General features: G+C 38.9%; 2 protein-coding genes across 2 annotated transcripts; both read left to right on the top strand.

Annotated features, from left to right (window-relative positions):
* Positions 1-19,954: 19,954 nt before the first annotated feature.
* On the top strand, positions 19,955-23,437 carry LOC102289845 (homeobox protein HMX1). The gene is made up of 3 exons (XM_005939654.2): positions 19,955-20,592; positions 21,077-21,277; positions 21,961-23,437. Exons 1-3 carry the CDS (start codon positions 20,343-20,345, stop codon positions 22,386-22,388), a joined length of 879 nt encoding a protein of 292 aa, XP_005939716.1. The 5' UTR covers positions 19,955-20,342; the 3' UTR covers positions 22,389-23,437.
* A 630-nt stretch (positions 23,438-24,067) lies between these two features.
* On the top strand, positions 24,068-27,006 carry LOC102290149 (homeobox protein HMX3-A). Its single transcript, XM_005939655.3, has 2 exons — positions 24,068-24,368; positions 24,653-27,006. The coding sequence occupies exons 1-2, from the start codon at positions 24,170-24,172 to the stop codon at positions 25,189-25,191; spliced, it is 738 nt and encodes a 245-aa protein (XP_005939717.1). The 5' UTR covers positions 24,068-24,169; the 3' UTR covers positions 25,192-27,006.
* Positions 27,007-27,175: the final 169 nt, after the last annotated feature.

Here is a 27,175-nt window from a genome sequence, read left to right on the forward strand (position 1 = left end):
TAATATTCTTTTTATTGCACTTACTAATATTGTATTTACAGCAATTTGAATATCCCCTGGGATTTATTAGGGCTAACATAACTATAGCTCTTTCATACTGGGCTGCACATTGCAGTGTGCATATTTTCACATTTTAATATTGAATAATAAAAAGAAATCCAGGCTCTCCCCCAAAGACCCCGTATCTGTTGTAATTCTGTGCTTAGCATTTCCTCATTTCTCCCACGCTGCAGCAGAAGGCAGCAAAGATAATAATTGTATTTCTGAATCTCTGAGAAGAAAGACAACTTTCTCTTGCTTTTGAATGCCATTTGTGGACTTCTGATGAGCTGTCAGTCAGCGAAGAATTCAAGGGGTCCCCTGCTGCGTCTCTTCAATGCAAATCTATCGAGAAATTTGTGGTCCCAGTCTTAAAAGTTTGGGCACATCCATCCAAGCTTCTTGCATATTCACACTGCACCTGCTCACTAAGATGAATCGCTCAACGGCGTGCCAAACTTCCAAGTTTGTGACACCTGTGTTCGTTGCAGGAGCCCTTTGATGTCCAAAAACTCATTTTTTACACAAATTCAGTCAAAGCCGAGCTGATCAAAATGGCTAAAACTCCTGATTTGATTAAAAGTGACTTCTCTTGATATTTTTGTGGCAAATGTATTGCAAGATTGGAAAGAAAACCCAAAAAACTAAACCACGCCCTCTGTGTTCCTCTAATGAGATGTTAAATTTGATGCAGCCATATCAGGTAATAATTATAGTGCTGCTTTTACTTTTAGACCAGTCCTTAAAGAATAATTACGACATCAGTTACGATTTACATGAGGACTCCCATAAAGGAAGTAACAAGTCATCAAGCATGAACGTACATATGGAAGGCATTGGCTACGTTGTAAATGGATGCATGAAAGTAAGAGGGAAAACCCCCGAGGCCATCCAGTGCTCCACGGCTCCTTAATTACTTGGAAGGCTGAAACTTAGCAGACGGAGTGAGACAAATGAATCTCTTAATCAAGACCTACAAAGCTCTGTTTATCTGTAAAGAAGCTCGCCGACAGTGATGCTGGAAGCAACACGGTCCCGTTCAAGAAATGGGAAATGGTTTACTTAATATTTTAATGCGATGGAGTTTTTATCACAGGGTGTTTGAGTTGTTTAGCAGCTGTGCTTTCATGCTTTTATTTGTGTGGACTTCTGATGGTGAGCAAAGGTTCTGTAGCTAGTCTCTAGCAACACAGCTGCGCATTGAGTCAAAGATGTGATTTGTCACTGATGATAATCTGAAAATGCTGGCTGAGTGTGTACCTGTTTAATTTACCTGTTTCATTAAAGTGGACATGACAGGAGTTCCCATTGCCACCATCAAACCTTTCTATATGCTAAAGGAGTTATTAAAAAAACGTCTTTGCACATCACTCTAATGCCTCTACATCACACTTGTTTCCCAGAAGTAAGAGGAAACTTATCTTTTCAGATGGTGTTTACTTGCAATGTTTCCATACTACATAACTGATCCCAGAGCAGTGAAAGCAGAGCATAGAAATGCTACTTGTGTGTGAAACCTTAATTTTATTTATTTGTTTAAGATCAGGTTTGATTGGTGATTCTACACGTGTATTATTCGTGTTCTGGTGACCACTTAAGTTGAAGTTTGACAAACAAGTAACCCAGGTAGTTAAATCTAGTTTCTACCAACTGCGTCAAATCTCCAAGGCCAAGCACTACATAGAAACTTATCCATGCTTTTGTGACCTCTAGATTAGACTACAGTAATTCCCTTTACTTTGGTCTCCACTCCGCCCTTCTGAATAGATTGCAGCTTGTCCAGAATGCTGTGGCACGCCTTTTGACTGGAACTGGAAGGTTTGCCTCTATTACCCCAGTCCTTGCTGACCTGCATTGGCTCCCTGTCAAATACTGCATTGAGTTTAAAATTCTGTTGCTTACCTTTAAAATCATAAATAACACTGCACCGTGCCTCATTGAACTCCTTAGTCCGCATATCCCCAGGAGAGCCCTAAGATCATCAGGACAATTACTCTTAGTGCAGCCTTGACCCCTCTAAAGACCAGAGGTGACCGTACTTTTGCAGCCCCTAGTATCTGAAACAAGCTTCCTGCTGCTATTGACGCCTCTGATTCCATCCAGTCATATAAATCACAGTTAAAAACGTACCTGTTTGACCAAGCGTTTTCGGTTAGTTAGTGCACATTCTCTATATTTTATCCCTATGTTATTTATCTTCTATTGATGTACCACTGTATAAATACCCCCACTTTATATTTATGAATACTCAGTAATTTTATCTTCTAAATTATGCTCTGATGTTTTATTTCTGTATTTTTTGTTTAACCAGCGTTTCTCATGTGTTAGCTTATTTGTGCTCTGTTATGGTCTTATATCTGTTATGTTTTAACCTTCTTGTGAAGCACTTTGGTGTATCTTCGGTTTTAAATGTGCTATATAAATACATTTGTATTGTATTGTATTGAAGTTATAGTTGCAGCAGAGTGGCGAGCCTCGCCTCCAAAAGGACTTGCATTTATAAGAAATGTCTGTTACTGCACCTGGATTTTTTCATTTCAAATCTCCTATGGTGCACAGAGAAAAAAGAAAACAGGGAGGAAACTGTACATAGTATGGAGAAACAACACTGCCAACATCCTGAATAAATAAAAACTAATTAACTAATTTAATTGATTACTGTTCAATCTCAATTTTGAGCCAATGAGCACACAAAGTTGCGGCAGTAAGAAAACCTTGTAATAATGCTGGTGTGTCCTTCCTTTACATTTATAAAGCTTAAGACAATGTTAAGGCTTGCTTGAGTAACTTCATGTGTCTGAACCACACTGACAATTCCTTTTATTTTGGATATATAGCACAGTTACAGTCAAAGGTGATGGCCCGCTGCAGTATAGAAGAGGCATCGTCGAAAGAAATCATTTACATTAAATACTTTTTCACGCTGGGATACTTAATTTTGCACCAAATGTGAAAGTTTACACACAAAAATAGATACACAAATGGGGTGCTACTTCAAGAAACAGATGTGAGAGACAAAAAATGTTTAAATCACACACGCTCTCCTAGTAATTACCCTGCTGAGTGCATGTATGTGTACGACGGATCATGAATAGCTTGGTCCTGCCCTGAGGTGAGAGTGGTTTTAGTCAAAGTTAAATCAAGACCTTGGGAGTCTTTCTGGCACGGCTGATGATAAAGTACAGGTCAGGCACTGAACAAAGCGGGAGCAACGAATGAACAGCCTTGATATTACCTGGAATAGCGAGTGAAATTACATTTTCCACCTTTAAAACCTTTCTGACGGCGTCTCCAGTTACCGCTCCCGTAAACCATTACATCGCAATAATTCACATAAAAATTGACGGGACCATAAACAGCAAAGAAAACACCGGCTATTGTGTTACACGCTGAGAGCAGAGCATGAAGGAAACCCACCACAGAGGTGGTGAACACTCAACGGCATCCGGTGGCTCAGCAGCTCCTGCTTCGATAACACAGTTACTTCTGGGGAAACATAATATCAGTTATATAATACAAAGAGAATCACCGTGTTCAGTGTGTCTCTTTCACTATTCGGAGGATCTGTGAGGACAGTCTGACTCAGTTTACAGCTCCGTTCTTTGATTTATGACACCCTCTCAGCTGGAATGAATTGTTTTCATTAGACTTTCAATGCGGCTGCTGATGGCGGCATGTTGTTCCTGCTATCGTTGATGTTATCAGGTAATTGTGCTGTTTTTCAGAGTCAATAAAATGAATGTCAATTTGTGGTGTCTGCAAGCTGATTCAGGTGAAGACGACGCTAAAACAGAGAATGGGTGCCGCTGATGATTTCCTACAGTTTCTCATGACAACATTAAGAGCCAAGAAGCCTCAGCCGACTCCTTTTTGATGATTCATTTGGATAATTAGGCTCAGACTTTAGCATCACGGCTCTCTAAACCTTTCAGTTTCTTAGTGAGGTGATTTAGTCGTCTTTTTGTGTAACCTCCTTAAATTAAAGTCCTCCTAGTTCTTAGGAAAGGACAGCCTCTCTTTAAAAGCTGTGTTCCTGTTCAGTGCAGCAGTAAAAGAAAAAAAAAAGTCTATTGTCAGGGATTTCATTTTGTTCATAGCCTCTGGAGAACAGCTATTATTCCTGCACCTGCATCAGATGTGGATGTTATCTCTGAACTCCTCACTGAGTGCTTCCTGCTAAGGTCAAATAAGGAGGATGGGGTTAGTTTAACACAAAAAAGAAAGAAAGAAAGATAGATGATAGAAGGTATGGAGTCCAGATTAGAGGCAAAAATTCATTTGCCACACTTTTTTGTTTTTTTTTTGTGCTCTGCAATTTGAAGCACTTGATTCTGGTGCCATTTTTCCCACACTGCCTTCATTTCTCAAAGAAAACCAATTTCTTTACCTCATGCATAATATAATCCCTACACTCACACAGGCTACACTCAGGATAGGAGGGCAGTGGTGAATAATTTAGCAGCATGGATAAGAACAAGTCAAGGTCTCGGCAGGGATGGACTGATTGAGTGGATGGCAAAAAAAAAATGATAATCTGCCAAAATGCTACTATTATGCATTAAAATGATCTATCACTGATATGGATTTTGCAGATTTTCTACAGATTTAAACTGCAAATGCAGCATAATTATAATTGAAAAATTACAAAATGCTTTAGTCAGCAGAAATCAAGACACTTTTATATTATTATATTCGGTCTTTAATGTGAAGGAAATGTTAATGACAAGCATTAAATTAACATGTTCAGAGCACAGCTTGAAATGATGTTCAATGGCAGGAAGAGTTTCACGAAGTCTACAACAATAGAAGAGGTAAACATCGGGCTCTTAATATCGTGCAAACAGAACAAAGTCATCTCTGTCTAGACTCGCCATTTGTGCGCAATCACACTGTACAGACTACTCGAGAGAAGAAACGCACACATACCAACGTCTCTGCTAACAGGAGGAGACTCAGAAGTGCAACAATGCCACGAGATACGGGATTTGAATTTTAAGCGAGGGAACGAGGTTCTCAAATGTTTCCTACAAAGAAAAAGAGGTCACTGAGTGTGATAAGAGATGTCAGTACCCGGAGTACAAATTGAAAACAGAAAAACTTCTTCCAACCCTCAAGATGACATACAGTAATGTTAAAGCAGCGAGGGAGGGAGTTTACCTACATCATTAATCAAAATGGCATTTTCTGCTCTTTAATCGTGGATGAATTGTCCTCCATACCAACACACACACAGAGACACAGACATTGCAGGCAATGCTGCTCCAGGCAGAGTGGAAAGCGAAGACTTAGTGTGAGCCTGTGATTAACTTTTAGGCCTGCGACAGGTACGCTGGCCACCTGAGGCCTCCGTGCTCTGTCAGAGCCAGGTGGAGGGTTGGGGAGGCGAGGATAAGCGGGGGTGCGCATCTGCAGCTGGCAGAGCGAGTACCTCAATAAAGAGCCGGGCAAAGCGAGGAGACGGCGCACAGTCAGGTGGCGAGTCTCTGCACCATCTGGGGAGCTGATAAGGTGGGAAAATCCATTGTTGTATATGTTCCCTGAAGCCAGAGAGTGTAGGAAGGTGCTGTGATGCATTGTGAGAAGCTTCCAATTTAGCTGCACAGACAAGCAAATAATGCACAGGGATGAATTATGACAAAGGTGCAGGTCTTCTTTCAATCTTTCAGACCCTTAAGGAGAATATTTGACAAATTTGTCATATCTTATGCAATAAAAAGTAAAGAACAAGGAATTAAAACATTAAAGCATCCTTCCATCCATCCTGCCACTTATCTGTGTCCAGGTTGGGGGCAGCACTCTAAGCACAGACCCTCAGACCTCCCTCTCTACTACAGCATCCCCAAACCAGCCAAGGCATGTGATCTCTCCTGCATGTCCTGGGTCTGCTCCAGGGCCTCCTCCAGGTAGGACATGCCCACCTCAGAGGTGCCCTGAAGCATCTCAACTCTCCTTTCAATATGAAGGAGCAGCAGTAGCAGCTCCACACTGAGCTCCTCGCCAAAGTCGCCGCTGTGTCCAGCAAAAACACAAAGAGTGACAGAGATCAAGGATTCCCACATTATACAACGGGAGATGCTGTGATTTAGTTGCTTCCTGTTTTCTTTCCTTCTACAAATATAATTCTTATGCAGAATTTTTACCTGAGTGGCAACATTTGCTTTTTAGAAAACAACTGCAGTAAGTCCAGGTCACCCTAAAGTACTAGCATAAACAGTGAAGGGTCGTGGGAACACCATAGTTGGGCATGCGATACAGTCAATGCTGTAACTGCAAACTAGACTGATGAGGGAGAGAGGAAGGGGGAAGAAAGGCAGGAGAAACTAGAAAAATAAATCCTAAAACTGGACATTAATGTGCATTATTGAGTCTTTTTGTTAAGAAGTTTTTTCATAACCTGCAGATTCTAATCATCAAAAATCAGTTTTATCAGCTGTCACTTCAGTAGTTTTCAGAGTGTATACTCAGTAGTACAGCACATACTGTGTGCCACTTCAGAAAAGTGACAACAGCTCATGTATCAAGGCCAGAAAATCTGCAGAGTCTGTGTTGGTCTGTGTCTGCTTAAATAAGATGTTCTGCTTTAGAGAGTAAAAAAAAGATTTTCTTATGCATGGTGGTGCTCAGACTGCTGGAGAAAAAAGGCAGATGGAGGTAATGCAAATGACCGAGTCTTACTGGAGTCTTAGGAAATGCCCAGCACAGCCGATCCCACCCGCACACTGATTTAAAAAAAAGAAAGAAAGAAAAAGAACTTGTTGATATGAAAACCCAGTAACACTAATTTGCATTACGATGGAAGTGTTTTATTCCTACAAGGCTTCTTGCACTTACTTATTTTTTCTCCCTCTCTGTCTCTCTCTTCCTCTCTGTGCACGAGACCCTAATGACAGGAGAGATTCCCCGCCCGAGCTCTTCTGAAGGACTAATTTGATTTGATAGGCTGTGGAGACAAAAGACGGGCTGCGTGCACGCGAAGGAGCTCTCTGTCTCCTTGTAATGAATTAAGCTGCACATCATGCACAGCAGCCTAAACACAGCCTCGGTGTCAGACATTCGCTCTCCTTTCCTCCAGACGGCCGTGCATAATTGCCACAGGCTCATGTTCATCTTAATTTTTAGCCCAGGTACTTGTGATTCAGCTGGAAAAAAAAAGGCGTTCAAACTGCTCTATTTGCCTTTGCCTGGTGATTTCAGTGAGAGCTCACTTTATTGTGCCACGGAGCAGCTGGGTAACTCTCACCGGTTCAAGATGTCAAGTGATGGATTATTCAGATATGAGACTCTAAAATCTCCAACTCGAAAGCAATTTACTTTCTGAAATAATGATTTAAAATGTGATAACAAAAAAGAACCTTGGTGATTTACATCCTGTATAATATATTAAAGGCAATGATCATAACTCAGCAGTGCTCATTCCCTGTAAATGCTACATAGCAACAATCTATCCTCTGCAGTTTGCAGACTGACTTCCAAAAAAGACACCTGAAAGTCCCTGTTACCATGTTCACCATTAGGAGATTGAGAAGATTATCTGAGCATTTGTCCTGTCTCATGCAATACACCTGGATCACATTTACCACACACAGGCACAGCAGTCTCAGGTAACAGATGATAATGTTACTTTGGTGGCTCAGACAAACATTGTGAGCGATGAGGCTCTCCCATCATCTTCTAGTAAATGAACCATTATGGAGCTTCCCACTGATTGACTCTTGGATGGCAGCGGGGCTTTATAGCCTCTCAGTGGGTCATTTCTTATCTCAGCACATAAGAAATGACCCACATCCAGATGTAAGTACAGACCTAAATATAGAACTGTGCATGCTAATGGTGGAATACAGGGTCATAGGTTTAAAATTTATAGAAGGAAGTCCTTTGTTGCTTTCTCATTCTGAATAAAATATTTTACATTTCACTAAATTTATTGTGCTGCTGTGTTAATCACACGTTTAAACACCTTTAGATCTTCTTGTTGCTTTATGAACTGTAGTTAAAACAAAAATCCTACATGTGTTTTAATTATTTACTTTGTATTTTAATGCCGTAATAAAGAGTGAATCTATGCTAATCCAAGTTTAAACACCACTTCCACATTTTTCAAAAGCCAATCACTGACCTCTCTCTCACTGTGCATTTATTATGGATGTTGCATAGTGGTGAGTTAGTCTGTGTTAGTCTGCCGAGGGGCACAGCAAGAAAAAGTTAGTCTGTTTCGTTTATGTTCCACCTTTAAATTGTGTTCAAAAGTCAAGGTTTTTTTTCTTTTATAAACAAGCACTTAATACGTTTTTGCCTAAATATGCACAATTGCCATAACTGGCATCGCTAAAAATTTTGTTACAGCATTTAAAGTATGTCATTTGTTGAAATAAGAGCAGAAACAGACTGGTATTGCTCAGTAGTGAAAACCCCATCCATCTATTTTCTTACCTCTTCATGAGCTTTCGATGCTGTCTGTCTCTCTGTGATAGCCAGGATACACGCTACCCCGGGATAACACAACCATGCACACCTACAGCCAGTCTAACACACACGCCTTCAGACTGTAATAATACAAAAGCTGATTGGATAGTCAGTCAAGTAATAACAAAAGACTGTGTGTGCACAGCCTCTCAATTTAAAATAGTTTCTCATTATAGTTTAGCAGTAACATATTTTAAACATTATGCAGTTTGACCAGGAGCTGTGACTTAGTAAGTGTCACACTGCCATCTTGCGACATAAGACTGGTATTACAAACCTGAACTCTGCTCATCGTCTGGATGAATCGGTGGAGTACTGTCCTGCACTCTGCTTGGAGATTGATCTTTGCTGTAAAGATCACGAGCAGCATCTTTGTCCTTTAAATAGATCTCTAAATGTATTGAAATGAAATAACTGAGCATGAAAGACAGACAGCTGAGGTCAGCCTAACTGCAAAAAGGAAAATCTATCCTATCCTGATCGCTCATTAACCCATCCACAGGGTTCTCTGATGGATGTAAATCATATGACATGATCTCTGACTGGACTGGATGTTAGAAGTTGCTTTCCCCCCATCTTCACTAAAACACCAACATCTCTTTGAGAAAAATGCTGGTCATCCAATCAGCTCGGGCAGTCTGTACCAAAAAGCTGCTCAAGCAGCACATGTTGCTTTTTTCCCCTTTATTTTTTCACACGTGCAGTTCCTATCATGTGTCGGTTTTAATAAAAAGGATTGAGTAGTAAAATTTAGAGCGCATTCAAATTTTATTTGAGAAAAAGAAAGATAAACAATAAGCATTGAGAATTTCAATCGCTCTCTTCTATTATCCTTATTTTATAATCTAATTTGTATTTTATAATCTAATTGTTTTCCCACATTCACGTCACACTGAGCTTTACTGCCCTCATCCGGCAGACAGCGGTACTGTCAATAAGACAACAATGCAATCGTTTCTTTATTGCACTTTTCCCCCACTTGTTTCGTTGTTTAGTGTAGTGTAATACGATGCTTGGACAGTTACTTATCTGTTTGTTTCAATGAAAGCTTTTCAGCTATAGTTGTGTTTCTTTGCCCCCCCCACACACACACCTTTTTCATTACAATCAGCACTCACTGTGCTGACACCACTTACACTAGTCAAACTGAACTCTGCAGCCAAGCAAGGTTCGGGTTGCGTGATCAGGATTTTCTGTTTCCCTTCAACTCGTGAAGTGACACAAACCAGAATAGCTTTCGTCTTCAGCACTTTCAGCTGAAGGCGTCTCTTTTCTTTTCCCACTGCACTGCGGAATAACCCGAAACAGCAGATTACAGTAAGATTTCGGCCTCCCAGCCTTGAGAAGGCTCCAGGCGGTGTAGCAACCTCCCTCGCTAACTCCCTCTGAAACAGCCTCAAATTAGCCCATTTCTTTCATGTCCCAGAATCCAAATTATTAGCACAGATTCCCAAAGTGAAGGTGTTGGCCTCATCGATTTCTGTAAGGAGGAACACATGAACACATGCTAAATAAGCGCTTTTGTTCAGCTGCGATTAACTTTGCGACTTGGTCTGTTTGCTGTGTTTGTGGGGACAGAAAAACAAGTTCTGAAAAACTTTTAAAAACACAGTTGGACTGTCGATGAGATTCATAATAATTTTCCCATCTGTCAAATATGCTGGGAATTCATTCAAACAACATGAAACACTGATGTGCTCACAGCTTTTCTTCACAACCTGGTGTTGAGTGCTGACGGTGTGAGGGAGCAGTAGAAACACCCACGTCTCTCTGAGCGGTCCAAAAAATATTAACCACAAGTTTAAACATTTATTTTAAATTTTAAAGTGAACTAGAAGAGGATTTCAGATTCCTTGTAGTTTTATTATAATAATAATTATTAGTTTAATTTATGTGCAATTATGTTCTTTCTACATAGTACTATAAAATCAGTATTCAGGATAAGACTGGAGAAAAGCATTGGGGGGTTTGTTTATTTGTTTTTTTTGTGTGTGTTTGTGTTTGTGGGGGGAATAAATTAGGGTAAATTGTTCCGTATAAAACTAACAGAAACACATAAAATACGAGGCAAAAAATGCAGAAAAGCCCAATAATGTAAATAAATAAAAAGTCTGATCTCGATTCTTTTGTCGGTGTGTTTGTCTTGTTTCAAAAGGTACATAAATTATTATTATTATTATTATTATTATTATTATTATTATTATTATTATTATTATTAACTGCTTGCTAGTTTCTTTGTTTTTCTTTTGTTTATTTTATATTACTTTCTTTTTTCCTCACGGATTTCATATCACCTATTATTTTTGTAAGTCTTAAAAAAATCTTAATGTTGTTCTTGTCAAATTAAAAATCTCCCCTTTCGAGTACTTGTGAATATTTATTTAATAATTTATTTTCTAGGATCAAAGAGAGTGTGTGTTGCTTTTTCAGCTACAATGTTTCCAGTTTAGCCAATCAGAGTCTACAAACCAATCCGCTGCTCACAGTAAAATTAGTAAGTACTGTGCTGTATTGTGTAAAAATGCTGACCTGCTCTGCTTCACTTCACTTGTAATTTTGCGTCTGAGTGACGTTTTTAAAGTTGGACCAACTTGAACAATAAACGGTACATAAAAATAAAAATCTTTCCCATGGAACAAATTAAATTATTATTATTATTATTATTTTTATATATGTAGCAGTTTGATGCTGGCCTTATAACCTGTAGGGTCACGCGTTTTACAGAAAGGGCAACACACAAACATTTAAGACACACAAACACTTGCAGGACAAATCAAACCTAAAAGTAATCAGCGTCTGTAAATGGCTAAATTCCGCCACCTCTGCTCTTTGCTTCTTTGCTCCTCAGTTCAACTTGTTGTTTGTTGGGCCTTGATGACACTGTGAGTTAGTTTTTTTGCGGAGAAAAAAAACCCTCTTTCTAACTAAAAACGGAGAAATAAAATAAATAAATTAGCCTCCGTCATCATGTTTGGGCGGTGACTGGAGTCCAGGTTGTGGGTTTGATTCCCCGGGCAGCAGCAGTGAGGTCACCAAAGAGGACTTGCGTGATAAGAGGAGCAAAAACGAGACTTTCTGTGGAAATCTGTCCTGTAGACACGCATTATGGACTTCTTTCATCTTTCATACCGCTTCTGGTTTTTCTTGCTGTGCCCCTCGGCATGTATGTTTAATCAGACGTCCGTCAGACTGCGAGGAGACCTAGCTCGACCCCAATTTTAAAGAAACAGACAGTGGACTTGAATTGCTACTTTATTTATTTTGAAAGGGAAAAAAATAAACTATTATTATTATTATTTTTAATGTATTTATTTATTTATTTACTTTAAAGTTTGTAGGATATGTCTATAACTAGTGTTTCTCGTTATAACTGTATAACTACCTATCCAAATACTGTCATCCCTGTCAGTTTGCTCTTTTAATGATCGTGATTTAAATTCATTTTAATTTCTATTACATGAAAAAGCCATAAAATCACTGGAAACATTTGAACATTTTTAATAAAAGTTCATAGTTCTATTAAAATCGGGCACTCACAGTAAGCTTCCTCATTAGGTGTAATTCCGCGGTGTGTGGTTTGGGGATCCCCGGCAGGCAGCACTGACTGCAGCTCTAATAGCCTGAGCACTCCCAGCTATCCTTCAGGGCCATGATTTATTGAAAAATATGGACCCTGTGTATAAGCTAATATGACAGAAGTGCTTTGACCTCGGGGGGCAGTGCACTCTCCACGGCAGTCAGCTGCTACCTTGAGCGCGCTCAGCGTCTTTCTCACGCGATTTCTCTGTTTGAAGGTTTTCATCTTTTCATTTTCCCCCCTTGCTTTTATAACAGATTTATTAAAGTTTGCATGTGAAAATAAAGCTCAGACCCCAGGGTCACATCGAGTGCAACCAGGGCACTGCTCAAAAAGGGCACACAAGCATGGACAGAAAGCTCTATTTTCAGGATCCTTTTAAAAGTATTTATATTTGAGCGTGTTCAACAAGTCTTCCTTGATTGTCCTTTTCAGGAAACAGAGGACGATTTAATTTTCTGTCTTCGTAAAACTTTACAGGTCCCTTTTATGCGTTTCACCGATTTCCTAACTATAAAAAACTAAACAGTCTTTTTTATTCTATTTATATTTTATGTCGACATTTTTTTTTTTATGGTTTTTCTTAAGGTTAATGCGTTATTCGCTCATTTTTGCACTTTTTTCTCCACTTCCGCGATTTTCATGAAACAAAGATAAGTACCAAGTGTCAGGAAACTGTCAACATCTATTTTCAAACAGAGTGCCTAAATCAGGCTGTGTATGGATGAGCCTGCACTGACATCACATACTGTCTCCTCCAATAAAAGCTCAGACTGAGCAGTAGTAACCTACTTTCTAAATTACTCAGCCTCCCAGAAAGGTCCATCATCACCACTCAGTTAAGTGTGCCAAACACAGGCTCTGTTTCAACACACTGGTGCAACCAAGTCAGTGGGGATTTGATTTTGTTTCTACTTAAGTAGAAGTACAGATACTTGTGTAAAAAAGTTGTGAGTCTACATTTTTACTCAAGTAAAAATAAAAAGTGGAGGAAATTTACCTTCTGGAGTGTTTCCAAAGCATATACATGAAAAACTAAATCTTCTACAAGCGACTTTATGCCAAGTTAACTGAACCAGAACTTTCCATATTTTTATAATAATAAAAACAATATTATTAAAAGGGAAAGTAAATTTTATTTCAACCAAAATTCTAATTTTAGTTAAATCACAAAGCTTAAACATCTGTTACATAGAACACAAGCAAAGAAAAACAAAAGGGAATAAAAATATTAGCTCTACCTTTCTACACTGGTGATTCTGCTTTCCCATCCAAAAACATGAAATTGCACAGTCAGAGCTTTTAAATAGGAATCGGGGGTGGAGGAAATCTCAGATGGGTTACAACTGGTGCAGTGTGAGGAATAAGAAGCACTTAGAAACAAGCCTCACATATTTCTGTTGTGAGCTCCAACAGACTTTGTGTACAAGCTGTGATGAGACGAGCTGTGCTGCTGCTCCTTGTGGATTTAGCTAGCTGTTTTCAACAGGATAGCAGATGTTACATGAGCTATCATGGGTGGTACAAAGGTGGACTTCAGTGAGCGAAGCTAATCAGCTTAAATTTAAATCGATGTCTGCTACCCTTGATGTAACCTCACACTGACCATGAACACCACGGCCACTCTGCACCAGTCCATTATAGTGTATTATGGAGCAGGTAGCTTTAAATTTATCAAACTAGAAAGTTAAATCTAACGGTCCTTACATTTACAAATACGCCTTCTTCTTCTTCTTCTACCGTCTCTTGTCTTTCTTACATCTTTCTCCAAGCTGAAGTTAGCTCTTGTTCTTTTCTCTCCCTGAGAAATACAGCAGCTGTAGCTTCAGCTAGCATCACAATGCATAATGGTTTAAATGATGCATAATTAGGGATTCACTTTCCTGGATGATTGAGAATGCATCAAGATGATTATTAGGGATTGTTTTTATGTGTTTTTTATGTTGTTGTTCTCTCTGTGTAAGTTCAAACCAGTTTGATGAGTGGAAGGTGCACAGTGATGTGAAATAATCAAAACGATGAGCCTTTCTTTGAAACGCAAGATGTAGAACCTAAAAACGTTTGTTTTAAAATATTCGGGAATAAAAGTAAAAATTTGTGAGAAAAAAAAATAAATATTCAATTATAGCACAGGATACTTGAAAATTTTATTACAGTTTAAAAAAAGTACTTGTACTTTATTACTTTATTACTAACTCTGAAGATAAAGATATAAACATTTACTAATCAGGTATAAACCACTGGCGTAAACATGTCTTATTACAGCTAAAGACATTAGTGGTGTTACAGTTAAGCTGATGTTTTCTCATTGATCTAATGGCCCATCAGCTGAGATACTTGTACCCACAAGAAGTGCTCGGTTGATTTTCACCCCAGCCCAGAGGGATGAAACACGTCACCAGTGGCTGAATTTATCTTAGGTTACTTTATGTTGCGCAGGAAATGTGTGGATAGTCCCTAAATGTGTCATGTCTGAGCACAAACAAACCTCTCAGACAGTCTTGATGGGCATTTTTTCTGAAGGTTTTATGTGTTTATATTTGCACTGATGGGTGGGGATATGTGGCAATAGCCCACAATGTGCTTAAAATATCAAGCGTTTCGCTCCTTTGTGCTGAACTGACAAACTGGCTCTAACAGGGGTTAATTTGCTGTCCAAGGGTTAAACAAACAGGCATCACTAGTTTATTTCTACCGAGTCTTGGATTTGTTTTGCTTTCAGGCTTCTGCCAAGTAAAATTCAAACAAGCAAAACTAAAGACAGCAAACTCATTTTTCCTAACAGATTTTTGTGTGAGAGCGTAAAAGCTTTCGCAATAAAACAAACAACTCCCAGAATGCCTTTTGGTTCGTTCCAATGAATCGGGCTCAGGGTGCAGTGAGGTGAAGGCTAATAGGGATTAAGCAGGAGAAGTATGTGTCAGTTTCGATGGTTGTAATCTGGAGTGTTCTTTTTGGAGTTTCTGAGCAGGTATAAAACGCAGATTAGGAAGCATTTCTGATAAGTGACAGCGGGAGCCTGGAAGTCTGTTTTCATGCAGGGCCCAGCGCTGACCCATTTGACACAAACTGCCGGAGAAACGGCATGCTTTAAATCTCATCTGATTGGTAGACATTTGGTTCTTGAAAAGAAAGAAAGATGAAAAAACGAAGGTGAAATAAATCAACAGTCGACTGCGATTGCTGCAGGAGAGCCTGAAAGACCAGACAACGTCGTCAATAACTCTACGCTCATTGTGGCATAAAGGGGCCTTCTGGTTGACTGGCTCTTTTAAGGCCGACCTAAGATGTCTGGACCTGACTGACCTCATATACACTCCTGCATTCTGGGCCATGGCTTTGACCTCAACAGTTTGCATTGACACAGTGGCCCATTACAGTGCCAGAAATAATGATGTGGAGGATCCCCCAGCAGCAGACTATTAATGCACTGATTCTGATGATGTATACTGAAAGACAAACGTAACTAGCAGTAAAGATACAGGATTGGAATATCATCTGAATACGCTTTATGATGATTTATTTCTGGACAGGCTGTGCTGGGGAAATCAAAGCAATCTTGAGGACTGGATTTCTTATTGTTTAATTGAAAACTTGCTCAAGCAGCAAAAGGCCATTGGTTTGAAAAAAACAGAGAGAGAAAAGCTGGCAAAGTGCAGCCCCTGAGTGCAGTTTAAGGGGATTTGGGTGCTTATATTTCACGCCAGATAAATGCCAAGCTTATATTTTTTTTCTGTACATTTTTCTGCTACATTTATCAGGCAGCTTTTGTCACTTTTAAGACTTCATATAAAAAAAGCAATGGACGTGTAAAATATTAGCACCACAAGCTGTCAGACAGCAAGAAGGAAATGCTAATTAACTATGTTAAATATGTTAACAAAATAGGGACCCTTCACCACAATGCTTCTGATACGTCAAGCTCATTGTTAACAGTTTTCTTTTGTAAAATTATTAGTACAGGACATGTAATCACACATCTTTAAATTATAGTATTAAATCTTTTGGGTGTCTTCTCACACTGCAAATAATAGTCTAATACATTTCCACAATCTTAAATTAATGAATTCAAAATGTTACTTTAGGAAGCAGAAAAAGGAGTTGTTTATCTGCATTAGTACAGAACGTGATCTAGAGGTTGGGTTCTTCATTGAATAATCTGTACCTTATGCCAGCCATAATTAAGTGATCTTGAACGTACCTCTGTGCTGTTCCTCAAAATGGGGCGAGACAGGACAGGAAGTGTTATGTTAATGTTCCAGCGAGGGGTCATTTTTCAAGCTGGCCCAAAAGCACCTGGCTGAATCATTGTTGGGGAAAAACAGCAGAGGTACCCAGATATGTCGACTGCTCCCGTAGACTCAAGCATCAGCACAATTACTTGGGCCCTCCATATTTTCATAGCTCAGGAAGGAGGTCAAGAACAATGGGATGGAGGCAGATTATGCTCTCTGACAAGCCTCCATGTGTGCTTTTGAACTACTGACCTATAAGTTCATATAGAAACAGCATCTTTCTAAATTACCTAATGTGAACAGCAAAGCCGCACTATTAAGGGTCCTCATGAAAACAAGACGAGGGATAAGATCTCGTCACTCATTTGTCAAGTGCAAAGTAAGTAAAATGTCATAAATAAATAACTAAATGAATTCATGCATGAAAGGGGTGGAGATAAGTAGAAAAGTAGTTTCTGTTAAATGTACATAAAATCTTCTTATTTGTTGAATATGTTATTTATTAGTAATGAATAGTTGAGGTTAAAAGGATATTGAAATGGAAAACATACCAACTGGTTACAGTGAAAACAACTTTCCAGCTTGGTAGACGTGAAAGGGTCCCACGTGAGCGTCACATTTTCTGTGACTGTTGTAAAAGTTTTCGTTATTTCACACAGTTGGTTCCTTTCTCATTTCTTGTGTTTTTGTCACTGCTCGAAGTGGGCTGGACCTCATTAGAACTTCATGATGTCATGCTCCTGTGGACCAATCAGAATCCAATTCAGCAACATTTTAATGAGAAGGTGGCAACATTTGTGAGGGTTTTGGTTACTTAAATGAAATGTTATAAAAACAAAGTCCTCATTAATATATATATTTTTATATATATATTTTCAGAATTTTATAGAGATTGAAATCCTAAAAGTTGGATACTGGTGTTTTAAACCCTCCCATTAACAAAGAAATATGAATGTTTTCATACTGTTGGACATTTTTCATTTTAAAACTAAGATGTATTTAATAACAACAGTTTCAAACTGTGAACAAAATTGTGAGATTTGACATGTTACCATCACAACTGCTGGCAGTACATGAACATCATCACACCTTACAGAAAGCCAAATGCATTTCTGGCATTCTGTTACATTCATTTAATCACATTTTTTAAACTGTAAATTGGTAATTAAGTTCGTACTTCGTGCAAAAGTAAGATGCAACTTCATAACATTTACCAGATTTTATGGTTTACCTTTTGCCCTAAATATACTTATCAGTTCCTGATGATATGTAAAATGTAACAAGGACCCAATAAATAATAACTGGGAGTTTAAAAAGGACATATATATAAAATTAAACTGTATTTTTTCCATTGGTGTTTACCTACACAGCATATTTAAATGAAGGAGACACAAATAAATCAATGAATGAATAAATAAATAATATATTTTTTAAATTTAATGAGTACCTTCCAGATACATTTTTGGGTGATAGCTGGAGAATACGCTTTGCCACTGTTCTCTTCTATTACACAAAAAAGAAGGATACTCTAGTGCAGCCAGCACCCCCGATTGCAAAAGTGTAATTACAAGGTAAGAACAGGAAACATGGCTTGTCCTGGCCTTAAAAACACCCCATTATTAAATGAAAACTACTTATATTTGTTTAAGTAAGAACCACTAAGTATTTTAGATACTTATTTTATTTTAGATAGATGTACTAAAATCAAAAGCATTACATGGTAAATGTGGGAAATTGTACCATAAGTAGTGGGCTGTATTATGAAGATTTAAAAATGTTGGTGGGGGTGTTGCACACTTTTCTCTGAGAAGTGTTTGTTGCTCTTTGCTTCTCTTCTCTAAAGTCTGATCAGAGATTTGAAGATTTGTTTTCATTTCTATGTTCACATTCTTTCTTTCTGTTTCTGAATACATGCTGTATTCTGGTGTGATTCTTTCAAATGCAAAAATATGTAGAAAATAAGGGTAAGTATGACAAAGTTGATCAGCTCGCAGCCTGAAAAAAATCCAGCAGCCTGGAATGTTCTGAGCATTAGTTCAAGGCTACTTACAGATGAAAGTAAGCTTTTCACAGTGTTTAAATCCTATTACAACTCCAAACACGGCTATGTTTGACTCCGCTGTTCACAGTTTCATAGCTGACTAAGTATTTTCCACTTTCAGCATTAATTAACTCATTTTAAGTTACAGCACACAGCCAGTCCATCTATGGGCACCCAAGGTGATGCAGGGCTTCTCTCAATAAAAGATACATTATTTCTCCTTGAATAGTCGAATGTTCATAGGATTTGGAAAGAGTTCTTAAACGTGGTCAAATACTTCTGCCTTATCCTAATTTTTGCCATGTTTGAAGTTCTCTTGTTATTGAAATTGATATAAAGCTACTCACTGATCTGACTTTTAACCCTCTGAGGCAGGAAACTGGGACTGTTGTCAAGGGCCGCATGAATAAGCTGAACTCAATTCTGCTCAATACTAATTTGTTCTCATTATAAGTGTATTGGTGCAGCCCTCCACAACAGTCCCAGTTTTTCATGTAACCACATGGGAAAATGCGTTGCCCACCAATCAAAGTCATCACCAGTAATGCCCCAAATGTAACCAAAACTCTAACCCAGTGCAAGCAGAATATGTCACTTTTTTACAAAATGTAAATTGTTCTCTGAAGTTATACTTCAGATCAAACTGCACTGAGAAATACAGAAATCTGTTTTTCTTATTATTACTTTGCTTCAGTTTTTAAGGTTCACTGAGTTTGACATTGAAACGTTGATTTTACATTATACCCATATTTTGAAGACTGGATGTTTCCTGTGCTTACCTTAAGCTGAGGTTAGCTTAGTTTAGCTGAGGTTAAAAGATGGGCTTGTAAAACTTTGTCTCATTACAACTTTCTAACTTGCCAGCAACACTTTATAAGGTTACACATCTCACTGGTGTTACAACACACACAAAATTAATTTTCAAAAAAGCAGGCTGCTTCTTGTGTCCAGTAGGTGCTTTGTTTTTTTTGTGACAAACGTTTTTGTATCCATAGATGCTGAAGTTTTGAATGAGGATGTCTTGGGGAAAGCAGTTTTTTTTCTTTTGTTTTTATTTTTAAAAGGGGAAATGACCCGCAAACCTACTGAGAACTGATTTAAACAAGCAATCTAATTTACGATAAACCAAACTTTTCACTTGAAGTACACGGTTAATTGAGCGCAGTAAGAGTTTTTTTTCCCACTGACGCACGTTGTTTATTTGCCATGAATGCCACATCAGCAGCATCTGCTTTTTATTAGCATTAGCGCACAATGATACAATTATGATTCATACTCCTCCTATAACAGTGTCCATACATTATACATCATGCTTAGTCTTGGGTTTTTCTGCTATTTTAAGAAGAAAAATAAATGTTTTACTACGGTTTATTTATGTTTATTATCCCTGTTTTATCTAAAGGCATATAACTGGACGTTAGTAACCAATGAAATGAAATATAAAAATAGCATTTCTGTGGGAAACGTTTGCTTTGCTGTGTCATTATGGACAAGAAAGTGAAACCTTATTAGTTATTTTGTGAATAGTAAATATAAAGTGTGCATGGACAAAAGTAACCAATAGGCGGTACTGTGCACTGTGCCATTCTTCATGGAGCTTTCTCCATCTCCAGCCCTGAGGACAACAACGTATCTCTGCCTTGGTTTGCTCCCTAATTGACCTAAATACACCATCTCTGCGGTCCCTCAAGGCAGACTATCGCACAGCCCACACGAGAGCATACAAACTACGAGACCGTGTCCGGGTATTTCCTGGAGTAATTCCTCTTCGCCTTTTGCCCTCAGCTCAAACCCGAAACGAATTTGCTTTGTGTATCTCTCGTAACTGTAGCAGGCTGTCCTCACATGGACTGCGTCGGGATGGTCTGCGCGCAGAAGACTCGTCTGGCCCGAGATAAGACGCCTTCCCAGGAATGACAGTATAAAATTTACGTCTGGTGGATTTTAAAAGGGGTTTTTTTGTAACTGGCGGAGTCATAAAGTCATCATGCTGGATGATAAAACACCGAGACTGAAATCCGGTCCTCCATCGAGAGGTTCATCTTTTTACATTGAGAATTTGCTGGGAACTACAGGAAGACGTTCTTCAGCCGAGGAGCGAGCGGAGACTCCGAGCTTCAAACTTACTGGTCACGACCCGGGGATGTGTCCGGGTCTGAAAACGAGACGTCTGAGCGACACTGACAGGTCGGACGGGAGCGGAACATTTGCAAACACAGCGAATGGCTGCTCGAGAAGTGAGTTTGCTCCTGACCGTCCTTTTCGTCCCATCGAAAAGGTTACTGAAAATAACAAATGTTCGTTTTTGTTTCGACGATTTGTTCCTTGTTTGTCGCTTACAAGAGTCGGGTTAAATATATATAACTCATTTTATTATTAATAAACAAACATCACACAAACCCCCACATCTAACATTTATGATTTATGCATCTCGCTTTGGGGTCTCAATGGGGCAAAAGTGGACATGACACATGGTCAGGGTTCACTCTCCGATTATCAGCCGTGTAGAAGCCAACAGGATTTGGCATCCACACAACGATCTCACAACAATCTCCCTCTTGTTCTTTAAATAGACCCGCAGCGAAGAGCTGATGCGTATTTATAATCTTGGAGAGGACAGACAGCATGAATGCGAGCAATTCCCTGCTGTGCACAAATCTGACAGTGTGTAGGATGATTTAAAGTAACTTTTTTTTTCTTTTTTCACGACATCCTTTGCAGGGCTTCTTTGCAAAACCAGCCGCTCGCACGAACACGTAGACCCCGTGCTAAACAGCGAACGGGATTCCCCAACTTTAACGGGAAAGGCGGAGGAGAATGACAAACCGGCCGAGAAGGAAGGCGACAGATGTCTGACAGATGAGAAGGAAGAGGAAGACACGCGCTCCTCTTGCGTCTCTCTCGGGGACAGCTGTGACACAGGTGAGCTCAAAGTACACGTAATTCATTAAAAAGATACACAAAAAACCCAAATAATGTCTTGTGCTCTGCTATAAGCACGCATGCGTGTTCGAGTACACACTCACTCAAGCGGAATTTTTTTTTTTCGATTTTAAAAAAGCAGCATTTGCGGAGCTTCTTGGTTAGGTTAGCATTGGTTAGCATTTTCTTTCCGATAAGGTGCATTGACAGCAGCAGTGACCCAAGTTTTCAAAAGTTCGCATTAGAGAGCAGGGGTGCAGTTAGCATTTCTTGGGTCTGAGGGCCATACCCTGCTCTGCCTGTTACAGCAGAAGAGGGTAACATGTTTTATTTGATTTGCTTTTTATTTTGTTGTAGAAATTAGATAAAAGCAAAGGATGATACATTTAGTAACTGAATGGAGACATTAAAATAAAAATATTAAACTTTATATCTAAATGCTATATGAACATTAAATTAGCATAAATATTGCAAATTGCTTAATAGCACCGCATAGTTCATTGTATTACATAGCAGTACTGCCTATTTGGAGATATTCACCTGGAGACTTGTTAGCATGAATTTGATCAATTAACAGCTACATGGTCTGTAAATGCAACACTAGAAATATATATAACATTTTTACTGCTGCAATGTGTGTTAAGAAACTTTTAAATGAAGACACTGCTTCTTCTTGGCCTCAGGTGACATCACAGTGGTGCGAAAGAAGAAGACGCGCACTGTGTTCAGCCGAAGCCAGGTGTTCCAGCTGGAGTCCACCTTCGACCTGAAGCGTTACCTGAGCAGCTCGGAGCGAGCTGGGCTGGCTGCGTCGCTGCAGCTCACCGAGACCCAAGTAAAGATCTGGTTCCAAAATCGCAGGAACAAGTGGAAACGGCAGATCACGGCAGATATAGAAGCCAGCAGCACCACTGCACCGTACGCCGCCCAGAGGGTGGTTAGAGTTCCCGTGTTGTATCGCGAGAGCGTCACTACCCCCCTGACACTGACAAACCTGCCCCACGTGTCACATCCAGTAGTTGGCTTCTCTAACTCTGTTAACTATCCGCTGTCTGGCCACTTCACCCATCCGGTGTCATTCATAACGCCACAGATGACCGGGCTGGTGTGACTTAAAGAGTGGAAGAGATCTCGTATACCTGTGACTCACATGAATCAAATAATGATGCTGCAAAATGTTCATGTTAGAATATTCAGTAAAGTTCATCCCTGCAGTGCACTGAGCATTGTCATCCTCTGCTGAAATGTTTCCTTTGGATGTTTTCTGGAAGTAAGTTAGACAAATACAAGCAAATTTAGATCAAGGTGCCCGTGTTTACTTTCAGCATTAAACTTCCTCATCATTAGCAGAACCTTTATCAATTTATTGTAAGCAAAGGTCATTTTTTTAAGATTTAGTACCAAATTTAGCACTACCAGGAATAAATTAGTATTACTAGAAATATGGAAATTGTGATGGATATTTTTGGACCATTCAAGCTGCCCACCATCCTCCTTTGTGCTTTACTGAGGACATTTCACACACATAGTCACACAGTTTCCAACTAAAGCTTTATTTTGCGATGATTTCTGTCACTGGAAAATATAGGGGTCCACGTACTTGGAAGAGCCAATATGTTTATGGCGTGTAAAGCGATGTAAAAAAAAAATTAAAACAAAGAAAAAGATACTTTGGGAATTCATTAATTTGTAAATGTATAAGAAAAATCTGGAAATGAAAACACAAATTACTGTAAACAATCAGGTTACACATAGAAAAATCATCTGAGGACAAAAATCAGGACCAAAAGTTCATTTTTGTATATTTTTTCTATACTTTATGCTTTCAACTTATATTCACATGCTACAGAAAAAGTTTTTCTTTGCACTGCTGAGTTTCCCATCACACTCATCTTCTCACGTGGCTTTAGACTGTTCAATTCTTTCTGAAATTTGAACCCACACACGTGACCTATGAGTGCTAAAATGTAGCTCATTTATGAAATAAAAGCCAGTATGGTGTTTGTGATATTGTGACTTTTGATAGCTGTTAGCAGGGGTAGGCTATTAGCAACACTGATTGACTGACACTTTTGTTTTTTGTTGTTAATTTAAGATGATTTTAATACAGAGTTTTGTACACTTCTATGTTCACATGTGAATAAAATTTTATGCACAAGGCGTTTCGTGGTTTCTTTCCTGTTTCTTGGCCATCAGCTGTTTATTTGGCATCTTTATTTGGAATTTAGGTTGTATGTGGGTTTCAAAATGTAAAAAAAACCCAACTTATATATGCCCAAGGGGCAATTAAGAAAGAAAAGAGGGCATCACATGAGATGAATAGTTTTTGATAGTGTGAGTAACATTTTCAAAGAAAATAAAACAGAACAATGAGGTTAAGCTGAGATATGCAATGTTGGAGGCGAGATTAGAACAGCTTATTGTGTTAAACTTGGCTATGTTATGCGCCCCCTTAACCCATTGTCGGGTTACATAATTCTCATGCTGCCAGTAGTTAAAATGCTGTCAAAATGACATGTTAATGTTCTTTACAGAGATACTTTAAAAAGATACTTTAAAAAGTATTTTAGTATCTAAAATAAATAAATACATAAATAATAAATAAATAAAACAACTGGTAAGGTTTCCAAACTCTTAGTTTTTGCACACTTCCTGGGAAAGCAGGCTGCAAGAAAGCGCACAAACCTCCAATATGGCAGCCAGACGTAAATCTGCATCCCGCCCTCATCTGCCCCCTCAACCTCGCCAATCAAAAGCTGCTAAACCGCAGTCTTCCGGGTCGTTGATTTACTGCGCACCGGCTCCTCTGTGCTCTAGTGGCAGCCGAGGAGCAATGGTGCTCGGAGCGTCCAGAGACGTCGGTGTTTCGGGTTTCTCGGAGGAGCAAATGAAATGCCGGGGAATATGAGCAAAGAGGATGCCCCCAGTCGGAGCACTTGTTTGACCTTCACAATTGACAACATCCTCAACCTGAGGCCGCAAGAAAGTGGAGATTTGGACTGTTCAAACGGGCAGAAAGACGGTGGATGTAAGAATGTTTTGGAGGAGCGATGTGAGGATGTGTGGGACGTCCGAAGGACAGAGGAGACAGGTAACTCTGACGGATATACCCAAATACCATATCTGTAAATTTCATAGAATTAAAGGGAAATTTTAGGCTAATTAATCTGTTTAGAAGCACAACGATAAAGATCAAAATATATGTATATTTTTAAAAAACGCTCAAAGTTCAAATTATTAGTGCGAAAATGCAGAAGCGCTTACAGGACGCCGGTTTGTGTCTGCTTTACTGGAATGTTGCTCAGCTTGTCCGCAGGTGTTTTTACGTTTGCCTTTACCGCTGCACCAAAGCACATCTTGTCGCTCCGTTCACAGTGAAGCCCAGAGTTCAGCGCGGGGGAAACACACCGCCGCTCACCGCTGGATCCTGTCCGCAAAATGAGTGCAGCGCTGAGGAGCCACAGCAGCAGCACCACCACCAACAACAGCAGCAGCAGACTGTGGACTCCAAAGCCATGGTAAAGAAGAAAACGCGCACCATCTTCTCCAAGCGACAGATATTTCAACTCGAGGCGACTTTTGACATGAAGCGCTATCTGAGCAGCTCGGAGAGAGCGTGCCTCGCGAGCTCCCTGCAGCTCACGGAGACCCAGGTGAAAATCTGGTTCCAGAACCGCCGCAACAAGCTCAAGAGACAGCTGTCCACGGACATGGAGGGGCCGCTGGCCGCCGATCACTTTACAGAGGCAGGAAAAAACGTGCAATTACCAACTTTTTACAAAGACAGCAGCGTGCTGGGCGGATGTTTGTTACCCATACCGTTCCCTGTCGTGTACCCGACGGCAAACGCCGCGCCTTACATTTACTTCTCTAACACTGGCAAATACTTTGGCCTCTTTGATGCAGACTGTTGAGTTGTCTCTTGGGTGCGTGGACACTCCGACTTACAGTCAGCCCAAATTTTTTTGCATGATACGTCTGATCCTTTTTTCATTTGTAACTTTTTTTTTTAAATGAGTTGTCAACATATCAACTAATTCAACGTGCATGCGCCACTTTTTGGTTTATCACTATTATTATTGTTATTGTTATTATTATTATTATTATTACTGAATTTTATATACAGAGTTTATCATCTTGAATTGTGCATGCGTTCAAATCCTCGGAGCAGTTTTCCTTTGCGCAGTAATGTCATCTGAAAGAATGTACCATACGTTAAACTCCTGATGCTGCATCAGCCTTACTACCCTGCAATAATACTTCCTGTTTGTGTGTGTTCATTGTTTTTCCTGTGGAGCAACACTTGGTTTGTATTTATATGGCCTTATCATTGTTTAGTTTTTTTTTAAAAAACAACTTTTATCTTTTGTTTTCACTTTTATAAGACTGTTAAACTGTGAAGACGGTTATTCTACGACGATCATATTTTGCAATAAAACGTGTAACATTTGCAGTTTTAAATGTGTGTTGACTTGTATCAGGAACAGCAACAAAAAAAACCCCAAAACAAACAACAACAAAAAAACAACAGATAACACCAAAACACGCCCAGATTGCATTTTTAATAATCCTTTATTTATTTATTAACTCCTACTCCTACTTTTTCTTTCACTTTGTAAGAGTCGTTTCGCATTATTTATTCAGCGTTAGATCGTATTTAAAGATTATAGTAGACTGTCAGGACTTTATCACTGCAGGGAGAAAAATAAAGTTCAATAACGGAGAGCTGAGAAATCCGGGGCACACTATTTGCTTTACAGTGAACGAATTGTAAATTTAGTAGTTAAACCAACTTATGATTATACATTTTGAACCGAATTAACTAATGTACCACAAAAAAAGAGAAAAGAATCGTCTGTTTTTCTTGCTCATTAAGTAAATTAGCTGGTTAGTGTTTCCTTTTGCTATCCCTAATATTAAAAGCAGAGACCATAAGCTGAATAATGATCACCAGTTATCACCTCTGTGTTGACGTGCTGCTAAAAGTATTTTAAAATCTGCAGAAGCTTTACAGTCTTTGTTAGTGCCTTCTTGTGTGTTCACTCCCCCTGTTATACCGCAGAGCTGTCAGGAAGCTCATTTTGTCTCTCAGAAATGTGTTTAAACAGATGACAACTTCTTGGTGTGTAATTAAAAGCTCTGTAACAACTCTCCATTGAAAAATCCAAATCCTAAATATATAAAAAATATTTATATAAATTGAATGATTTATTAGTTAGAAGAAAATTTAAAGTTGTAGAAGCCTGTCAACCTTCAAATAAATTGTCTTAATTTAGACTGATATGCTACAGAAAGTAACCAAGGAAGAGAAGTTAATTTAGAAAGCATTTTCCAGAGACAAAGTTGAACAGTGTTTGACACCAAATATAAATAAATAAATGCCTGTAATAGCTGTAATGCAGATTTTGTAAATTCTGAAGTTAAGCGATGAATGAATATTATCAAATTCATATCTGAATAATCACTTTCAGCATAAGACACAGTATTAGCAAATATTACAAATCGCTGAGATGAGTAAAGACCTGTTTCTGGTAAGAATAAGCAACTTTTTCTGTTCAGTTTCAGCGAAAAAAAAGAGGAAACAAAAAGAGAATATTCAAAATGCTCACAGAGATATCTTATGTGTTGAGCCTATTTTCTTTCGTTTTATTATTCTGAAATTAATTTACCATCAAATGAAAACACTGAATTAGAAAAAACAATTGCAAACAACGTAAGTAAGCATATAAAAATTGCAGGATTTTTTATTAAACCAAAGAGTTGTTTATTTAAAAAAAAAAACCTTAAAAAGTTTACTTAGAAAATCTATCTATCTATCTATCTATCTATCTATCTATCTATCTATCTATCTATCTATCTATCTATCTATCTATCTATCTATCTATCTATCTATCTATC

The sequence above is a fragment of the Haplochromis burtoni genome, unplaced genomic scaffold (assembly GCF_018398535.1).
Source record: "Haplochromis burtoni strain Fernald_Lab_line unplaced genomic scaffold, NCSU_Asbu1 Contig_260, whole genome shotgun sequence".
In the NCBI taxonomy this organism is placed as follows: Eukaryota; Metazoa; Chordata; class Actinopteri; order Cichliformes; family Cichlidae; genus Haplochromis; species Haplochromis burtoni.

Excerpts from the sequence above, each read along its gene's own strand:
- LOC102289845 (XM_005939654.2), top strand. The coding sequence starts at position 20,343 with ATGCTGGATGATAAAACACCGAGACTGAAATCCGGTCCTCCATCGAGA. Across the intron at positions 20,593-21,076 it reads AGCGAATGGCTGCTCGAGAA|GGCTTCTTTGCAAAACCAGC; the intron begins GTGAGTTTGCTC and ends CATCCTTTGCAG. Across the intron at positions 21,278-21,960 it reads CGGGGACAGCTGTGACACAG|GTGACATCACAGTGGTGCGA; the intron begins GTGAGCTCAAAG and ends TCTTGGCCTCAG.
- LOC102290149 (XM_005939655.3), top strand. The coding sequence starts at position 24,170 with ATGCCGGGGAATATGAGCAAAGAGGATGCCCCCAGTCGGAGCACTTGT. Across the intron at positions 24,369-24,652 it reads CCGAAGGACAGAGGAGACAG|TGAAGCCCAGAGTTCAGCGC; the intron begins GTAACTCTGACG and ends CTCCGTTCACAG.